This window comes from Saccopteryx leptura, chromosome 1 (assembly GCF_036850995.1).
Source record: "Saccopteryx leptura isolate mSacLep1 chromosome 1, mSacLep1_pri_phased_curated, whole genome shotgun sequence".
In the NCBI taxonomy this organism is placed as follows: Eukaryota; Metazoa; Chordata; class Mammalia; order Chiroptera; family Emballonuridae; genus Saccopteryx; species Saccopteryx leptura.
In genome coordinates this window covers 54,498,068-54,507,773 of record NC_089503.1, presented here as the reverse complement: position 1 = coordinate 54,507,773, position 9,706 = coordinate 54,498,068, and the positions used below count along the sequence as shown (strand labels likewise).

The window sequence follows — 9,706 nt, the reverse complement described above, 5'->3', positions numbered from 1 at the left end:
GCCTTCAAAGTATTTTGCCTCTTCTAAGAATATGTGAAAGCAAGCATGAAATCTGTAGTATACTTTTGCCTAAATATTGAGTGGTCTTAAGAGCTTATATTATCAATAATTGTCACATTTTTGAACAATTTCAAACTTTCATCTTGATGTGTGTTTCTCCTTAAGGAAGACAGAACCTTAGATAAAATTTATCAGAACTTTAGATCTTAGCTGCATCTACCCTCACAGATATAAGTTCACAGAGTAGTGTGTCCAACAAGACTCTTCTTAAGTACCTACTGGTACAAATTACATTTATCTCTCTTCTGTGGAAGTCATGTGGCTTATTGGCTCTGAGCTATGATTAAAATAGCACTTGTCAGACATAGTTCCTATGTCTGTGAGGACAAACACAATAGTTTATTTTGTTTGAGCTATCAAGTGTTGTTTCATCTTTTAAACCCACTTACACAGTAAGGAAGAATTTGCTGAGCAGTCCAGAAATAGAAGACATTCTCTGATATTTTTTCCAGTGACTATGCATTCACAGTTCCTGCACTATAAATGAAAGAAGTAGACTATAAAAGGCTGGAAGTTTCCATTTCATAAATAAAACAAAGTCCAAAAAGGGTTAACTTCAACATCTTGGAAAATGGAAACTGGATGTGTGAGGGTACATGCAGCATGTTATGGAATTTCAAATGAAGGTTGATCAGGGATATGGGAAAATATCTCTTGGTTAGTGAAAGGACTGAAAACAACTATGATAATATTAAGATCAGAAATAATTATCAAGCACTAGGCCCCAAAACAGAACCCATTCTAATTTCAAAGAAAAAAAATTAAGATGATGTCCAACTTTATCCAGTGAACTGTGTTGGCAGTTTGTGTTTTGACAAATGTAAACTAATCTTTTTTTCCTACTCCAGAAAAGAGAGAGAGAGAGAGAGAGAGAGAGAATACCTTTCTTTGAGGACAATAGGTCTTAGCTAGAAAACAACTCTAATTTATTTAAATGCTTATTTGAGCCATTTCTCATATTCATTAATTTTATTTAACAAGTATAGCATGTCAGGCACTATTTAAATCTCTTTATACATATTAACCCATACAATTCTCTTAACAACTCTAGTGGATGGTCGAATTATTAACCCCATTTTATAGATGATAAAGCTTGCCTAACATTATATAGCTAGTAAGTGTTACTTTAGTCTCATTCATATTCTTGTTCTGTGTTGTTTTTTCAGATAATGTAATACAGAGTTGATGACCAGAGAAGATGCTCAGGACTCTTGGTCAGACCATGGACTCTCCTAATCACACTAACCTAGACCCTTCTGTTTTCTTCCTTCTGGGCATCCCAGGTCTGGAACAGTTCCACCTATGGCTCTCACTCCCTGTGTGCTGCCTGGGCACAGCTACAATTGTAGGCAACATAATAATCCTGGTTGTTGTTGCCACTGAGCCAGCCATGCACAAGCCTGTGTACCTGTTCCTGTGCATGCTCTCAACCATTGACTTGGCTGCCTCTTTCTCCACAGTTCCCAAGCTACTGGCTATCCTCTGGTGTGGAGCTGGACACATCTCTGCCTCTGCCTGCTTGGCACAGATGTTCTTTATTCATGCTTTCTGCATGATGGAGTCCACCGTGCTCCTGGCCATGGCCTTTGATCGCTATGTGGCCATTTGCCACCCACTCCGCTATGCCACTGTCCTCACTGACACCATTATCATTCGCATTGGAGTGATAGCTATGGTACGGGGCTCTATGCTCATGCTCCCATGTCCCTTTCTTATTGGGCGTTTAAGCTTCTGTCAAAGCCATGTGATCCCACACACATACTGTGAACACATGGCTGTAGTGAAGCTAGCCTGTGGAGATACTAGGCCTAACCGTGTGTATGGATTGACAGTGGCACTATTGGTCATTGGGGTTGATTTGTTCTGTATTGGTCTTTCCTATGTCTTTATTGCACGAGCTGTGTTTCGCATCTCATCTCATGAAGCTAGGTCCAAGGCCCTAGGGACCTGTGGTTCCCATGTCTGTGTCATCTTAATCTCTTATACTCCAGCCCTCTTCTCCTTTTTTACCCATCGCTTTGGCCACCACATTCCACTCCATATTCACATTCTTTTGGCCAATGTCTATCTGCTCGTTCCACCTGCTCTTAATCCTGTAGTATATGGAGTTAAAACCAAAGAGATTCGGGAAAGGGTTGTCAGGGTGTTTCAAAAGGGGCAGGGTACTGGTGTCAAGGCATTTGAGTGATCCAGGAGTATGGAAGGAACTTAGTCCACCTAACCAGGTGGTAGCACAGTGGATACAGTGTCAGACTGGGATGTGGAGGACCCAGATTCAAAACCCTGAGGTTGCCAGCTTGAGCACAAACTCATCTGGTTTGAGCAGAGCTCACCAGCTTGAACCCAAAGTCACTGGCTTGAGCAAGGGGTCACTCGGTCTGCTGTAACCCCATGGTCAAGATACATATAAGAAAGCAATCAATGAACAACTAAGGTGCCACAACAAAGAATTGATGCTTCTCATCTTTCTCCCTTTCTGTCTGTCTGTCCCTGTCTGTCCCTCTCTCTTTCTCTGTCTCTGTCACAAAAAAAGGGACTTAATCTGAAGAAAATAAAATTTTCAAGATTATATAATCTTTAGTATTTGAAATTGGAAAGAGGTTTTAATAGGGTGATAATATCCTCCAAAGTACCTTCTAGATCATTTTCAAAGTTAACAAATCACAGAAGAGGTCATGTTGATTCAGCACTCTTAACATCCATCTAAGGAAGTATAACATTGGGATATTCTTCCAGCCCAGGTTAGAAAAGACTTTGCATAGTCAAAGTACCTTTCCTCTCTATTAGCCCTCTCCCAATACAGAAGACTTGGATTTCTAACCTCATGTTTTAAGCAATAGCTGCTATTTTGCCATCTGCCAAGATCAGAAGATGAGGCAATGCATTCACAGGGAAAGAAATTAGAGTTTCGGGAGACATAAAATTTTGCATAATTTGGTCGTGGAGGGTGATCAGAGCATTGACTCAGTGTGTGCAAGTCCCAGGTTCACTTTCCACTCAGGGCACACAATAGAAATAACCATCTTCTTCTCAACCCTTCCTCTTGCCCTTCTCTCTTTTGCACTCTCTTTTTATCTCTCCCCCCTTTCCACAGCCAAGGTTCAATTCATGTGGGTGCATTGGCCTGAGGCACTGAGGATGGCTCTGTGGAGCTTCCACCTCAGGTGCTAAAAATAGCTTGGCTGCAATCATGGCTCCAGATGGGCAAAGCATTGGCCCTAGATGGGAGTCACTGAGTTGATCCTGGTCAGAGCGCATGTGGAAGTCTGACTTTCTATCTTCCCTCTTCTCATTTAAAAGAATGTATAATTTCTATATTTCTCTATCAGAGCTTGTAACCAAGAAGGATTCAACAATGCCCATAATTTTAACTGGTGGCAGAGCATGGCCTTGAAAACTACAATCCTTTCATACATCACAATAGGACTTCTATGGATGAGGTCATGGGAAAAGTCAGAAGTAACTCTCGATTTCTATACTTAGATTATTTATCTATGGGTATATTTTTATCTCTGTCATCTAGGGTGCCAATCTAAGCTCATGTGACTTGGCTACGACTCCAATAAACAATTTCTAAATATTCTCACACATTTGTACAATTGGGAAGTCCTTCCTAAAATCACTGACTCCTATCTCCTGAACCTATAAAGGATAGTCACTTATCTAAATCAATCAAATAAGAAGTTTTTGCTATTAATTTTTTCATTTATTTATAAGGAAAAGAGAAACAAATATATCTTAGTTCCTCAGTCCTTGCTAACTCCATGTAGTGAAAAGCTCTTAATTGTATCTATGATACTGAGATTTCTGTTTTCCAAAAAAAGTAGCTTTAGACAATGGCCTAATACATTTTATTAACAAATGAACACTTTTAATTTTGAATTTATTCGTGGTACACATTGTCTGCTTTTCACCCTGTCATTATGCCATCGACACTGTTAGGTGAAGGAGGCACAAAATCCCCTGTTCGAAATTCACAGCCCTTGCGACTGTTGGAGATATCAGTACTGAGGGCAGAAAACTAAGGACCAAATATTATAAAGCTTCTATTCTTAAGAATTCAAAAGTTTTCATTGTGACACATTATATAGGTGAGGATAAATAGCTTGCAAATACTAGAGTTCAATAAAATATGCAGAACACTGTGTTTCCATAGGAATCTTGCCAGTGTTTGGGTTGGTTCTGGTTTCAATTAATTTGTACTCCTATTCTAAAATTTTTAACAATTTTATACAATTCTAAACACCACAGTTTAACAACTGAATTTATATTTTATATTTCTAATTGTCCGCCTTGCTATCACACAAACTCTACAACCCTAACTCTGGAACAATTCTGTACTGTGTATCAAACAGTCCTAATAGAGTGGGGAGCACTTCTGAAGAAAGTATAAAGACACACAGATTGCAAGAATGATCTGTTCTTAATTCAAATTTTAGCTGGGATGATATTGCTATACGGCTATGCTTTTACATGCTGCATGATTTGCAATAATAAGTTTTTAAACTATGTTCAATCCTCTTATATACCTCCTGCTCCAAAAGGTTGGCATATTACTTTTTATGACATAAAGAAAAATGAAATGATAGAATGCAAATTGTCTCAAATTCTAATTTTCACATAAATTTTTCATATCTACAACCATTGTTTCTTTCTTTTTTTACTTTATTTATTTATTACTGATTTCTTTTTGAACAAGTTTCTCAAAATATGCTCTTAGGAACTCCAACTATCTAACACTAACTTCTATATCTTGTGTTCATAACCTGTGTGAATTCATTGGCTTTTTTATCCAGAAGCAAAAATTTCCTTGATCTTAATAACCCTTTCTCTTTTAAACAAGTTTTTGGAAAATATTTTTGAAACTAATTATTTCTGCGTTTGGATTCTTATTCCTTCTCTACTTTATGATCTGGTTTCAACCACAAGTTGAATTTTCCACAGAAACTTCCATCATCAAAATCATCAGTTAACTTCTGTAATAGGTCTACCTTACAACATGATCATATCTACTTCTCTAAAATCTATTAGCTGCCACTTCTGTGATACCACATAATTCTAACCTTTATTCTTCTTCTATAATTTTTTTCTTCTTGTTCTCAAAGAAATTATGTTAAATCAAAAAGAAAACCTCAGTGAGGTCATTAAGGTATATCAATAATGAGTAACATTTTAAATCTTAGTACAATAAGGCAAGAAATAAGAGAATTAAAAAGTCAATATTTTTAGTTTCTAAGCAACTATAAAATGTCATTGAAATATCAGTTTCTCTAATAAAATTGGTACAGATTTTTTAAAGACAGACTTGCCTGATAGACTGAAAATTCTTACTACTGGGAATTAGTTTTAAATAAATAGTAATACCAGAGTGCCATATATGATTCATGAACAAGTAAATTTATTGTAGAATTTTTATTAAATGAAAGAAAGCCATTTTGATATACTTTTTCAAAAGATAAAAACATTTAAATAAATTCTGTTCACCTGTTTAATAAAAATGTATGCAATCTTAAAATGCCTCCTTTGAAAGATCAGTTAATGTGCTAATTTGATACTCTTTCCTCCCCCCCACCCCCAACATAAAGTTTTATTTTAATTTGCTTTTGAAAAGCAGTTTTTAAATTTTTTGGAAGTCTGAAATTGAGTTAAATTTGCAAGGCTTTTAGAGTTTCTTTTTACTGATGTCACCAAAAGTTTACACTTGATAATTTTACTAATCTTTTCACCTTCTCTGATTCTGTCCCTTCATCCTCTTCCCTCTGACAGCTGTCCCTCTGTTCTCCGTGACCCCATAGTAAAAGAACAATATATGTGGGTAATGAGATAATATTATTTCATTTCTGTTAAAGCACCTACCTGGGCATATACTCATATTAATACATTTAAAAGATACACTGATAAATGTTAATTTTTTGAATGGAAAATAAATACATATATTTTAAAAACTTATTTAAAAAGTAATTGAATAAATGATTATATGAATAAATTACTGACATAATTTAAATGTATTCAGTTTGGTTCTCCTAGGGTCTTTGCAAAACTTTGTGGAAAAAAGAACAAAGCTCTGCAGTAATGAAATCATTAATTCCTAGTAAAATATCTCATTTCTAATCTATATACAGCTATTTATCTATATACAATATTCATATACCAATGTATATGTGCACCATGCATTTATCCATTCATACAGGTATATGTACATACATGCACATGTTTAGATACTCATCAGTCAATATTTGAGCATCCTGGAGGTTAGCTTGATTCCAATACCATCAGTGTATCTCTGTTGCTTTGAAATGTTCCCTTAGGATATTTGGGATGCATAGCAATCATTTTCCTTCAGGTTTAAGTCAACGAAAATTTAGAATTAAAAAATTGCCCTGAGATTGTGATGTTTAGTCAGCCAACTATATGGGATATTGGAGCAGATATATTTCATATTGATTTGCCCTCCAAAAACTAAGGTATTTAAATAAAACAGTGTGGGAGTCAGAGACAGGAAATCTTTCGTTTTACACATGGAGATAAAGAGAAAAAATAACTTAAGATAGATATAACTGCTTTCCCCCAGTCCTCCCCCAGATATAAATGCTTTATTCCATTGATCAAGGTTCAAGTCAAAAGTGACATAAAGTGATGGTGTAGGAACTGATGGAAATATTTCTTTTCTCCCTTTGGTATTAACACTCAATTTAGATGATCATAAACCTATGTATCTATATAAACCATTCTTCTAACCACACAAAAATACTTGTTTTGGGAGTGGTAGCAATCAGGAATGGCCACTGCCATGTCAAGAAATTATGAAGAGAACAATTCCAGGTCATGAGAATTATGTTCAAATTTCTCTTGCAGTCTATCTGCTTTGCCTTTTTTTCCTTAGGAGTGCCTGGTTTCACTTGAGTTAGAATTTGTCTCAAAATTCTTATTTCTGCCAAAATATATTTTAGGCTAATATATATTTTTATTCAACAGCTACCAAGAGGAGCCTCTTTTCATGTCATAAGAATTGCAAGGGATCTACAAAGCATATTTAGTGGAAGCCCTGAGTGTTGGGTACGCAAAACTCAGTAATGCAAATTAATAGCTTAAACTTTGGTTGCTGAGGTATGTACTTTTAAAGAAGGTGATCTTAAATAAACACATTGCTTGTCATGAGTATTTGGGATCCTTGTTAAGTTTTTCTCTTCCCTGCTTTAAATTTCCACTCTTATGTTTTAAATTCACAAAGTGAGACCATTAAACCCTAGACCTCCCATCACGACCCCAGTAAAAGCAGAAGCCCAGGTCCATGCACACTGTCTCTGTCAGGGACCTCATTATGTGGCCCCAGGTGTTCCAAGTAATTTCCAGGTCCTGTCACTTTCAAATAAACCTTATTTCTTTTTTTTTTTTTAATAAATTTTTATTAATGGTAATGGGATGACATTAATAAATCAGGGTACATATATTCAAAGAAAACATGTCTAGGTTACCTTGTCATTAAATTATGTTGCATACCCCTCGCCCAAAGTCAGATTGTCCTTCGCCACCCTCTATCTAGTTCTCTGTGCCCCTCCCCCTCCCCCTAACTCTCCCCCTGTCCTCCCTCCCCCCACCCCTGGTAACCACCACACACTTGTCCATGTCTCTTAGTCTCATTTTTATGTTCCACCAATGTATGGAATCATGTAGTTCTTGTTTTTTTCTGATTTACTTATTTCACTCCTTATAATGTTATCAAGATCCCACCATTTTGCTGTAAATGATCTGATGTCATCATTTCTTATGGCTGAGTAGTATTCCATAGTGTATATGTGCCACATCTTCTTTATCCAGTCTTCTATTGAAGGGCTTTTTGGTTGTTTCCATGTCTTGGCCACTGTGAACAGTGCTGCAATGAACATGGGGCTACATGTGTCTTCACGTATCAATGTTTCTGAGGTTTTGGGGTATATACCCAGTAGAGGGATTGCTGGGTCATAAGGTAGTTCTATTTGCAGTTTTTTGAGGAACCACCATACTTTTCCTCCAAAATGGTTGTACTACTTTACAGTCCCACCAACAGTGGATGAGAGTTCCCTTTTCTCCGCAGCCTCTCCAACATTTGCTATTACCCGTCTTGTTGATAATAGCTAATCTAACAGGGGTGAGGTGGTATCTCATTGTAGTTTTGATTTGCATTTCTCTAATAACTAATGAAGCTGAGCATCTTTTCATATATCTGTTGGCCATTTGTATTTCTTCCTGGGAGAAGTGTCTATTCATGTCCTCTTCCCATTTTTTTATTGGATTGTTTGTTTGTTGTTGAGTTTTATGAGTTCTTTGTAAATTTTGGATATTAGGCCCTTATCTGAGCTGTTGTTTGAAAATATCATTTCCCATTTAGTTGGCTGTCTGTTTATTTTGATATCAGTTTCTCTTGCTGAGCAAAAACTTTTTATTCTGATGTAGTCCCATTCATTTATCTTTGCCTTCACTTCTCTTGCCATTGGAGTCAAGTTCATAAAATGTTCTTTAAAACCCAGGTCCATGATTTTAGTACCTATGTCTTCTTCTATGTACTTTATTGTTTCAGGTCTTATATTTAGGTCTTTGATCCATTTTGAATTAATTTTAGTACACGGGGACAGGCTGTAGTCGAGTTTCATTCTTTTGCATGTGGCTTTCCAGTTTTCCCAACACCATTTGTTGAAGAGGCTTTCTTTTCTCCATTGTGTGTTGTTGGCCCCTTTATCAAAGATTATTTGACCATATATATGTGGTTTTATTTCTGGGCTTTCTATTCTGTTCCATTGGTCTGAGTGTCTATTTTTCTGCCAATACCATGCTGTTTTGATTATCGTGGCCCTGTAATATAGTTTAAAATCAGGTATTGTAATGCCCCCAGCTTCATTCTTTTTCCTTAGGATTGTTTTGGCTATTCGGGGTTTTTTATAGTTCCATATAAATCTGATGATTTTTTGTTCCATTTCTTTAAAAAATCTCATAGGAATTTTGATGGGAATTGCATTAAATTTATATATTGCTTTGGGTAATATGGCCATTTTAATTATATTTATTCTTCCTATCCAAGAACAAGGAATATTTTTCCATCTCATTGTGTCTTTTTCTATTTCTCTTACAATGCCTTGTAGTTTTCGTTATATAGGTCCTTTACATTCTTTGTTATGTTTATTCCTAGGTATTTTTTGTTGTTGTTGCAATCGTGAAGGGGATTATTTTTTTGAGTTTGTTTTCTAATATTTCATTGTTGGCATATAGAAAGGCTATGGACTTTTGTATGTTAATTTTGTATCCTGAGACCTTACTGTATTGGTTTATTGTTTCTAATAATCTTTTTGTGGAGTCCTTCGGGTTTTCGATGTATAGGATCATATCATTAGCAAAAAGTGATACCTTTACTTCTTCTTTTCCGATATGGATGCCTTTTATTTCTTTGTCTTGTCTGATTGCTCTGGCCAGAACTTCTAGCACCATGTTAAATAAGAGTGGAGAGAGTGGACAACCCTGTCTTGTTCTTGATTTAAGGTAGAAAGTCCTCAGTTTTATGCCATTTAATATGATGTTGGCTGATGGTTTATCATATATGGCCTTTATCATGTTGAGATATTTTCCTTCTATACCCATTTTGTTGAGAGTCTTAAACATAAAATTGTGTTGTATT

The 9,706-nt window shown here is 36.0% G+C and overlaps 1 protein-coding gene across 1 annotated transcript; it reads left to right on the top strand.

Moving 5' to 3' along the window:
- The first annotated feature begins 1,258 nt into the window (after positions 1–1,258).
- On the top strand, positions 1,259–2,248 carry LOC136388807 (olfactory receptor 52P1). Its single transcript, XM_066360616.1, has one exon. It carries the CDS (start codon positions 1,259–1,261, stop codon positions 2,246–2,248), a length of 990 nt encoding a protein of 329 aa, XP_066216713.1.
- The last annotated feature ends 7,458 nt before the right edge of the window (positions 2,249–9,706 follow it).

Coding starts and splice junctions, on each gene's coding strand:
- LOC136388807 (XM_066360616.1), top strand. CDS start 1,259: ATGCTCAGGACTCTTGGTCAGACCATGGACTCTCCTAATCACACTAAC.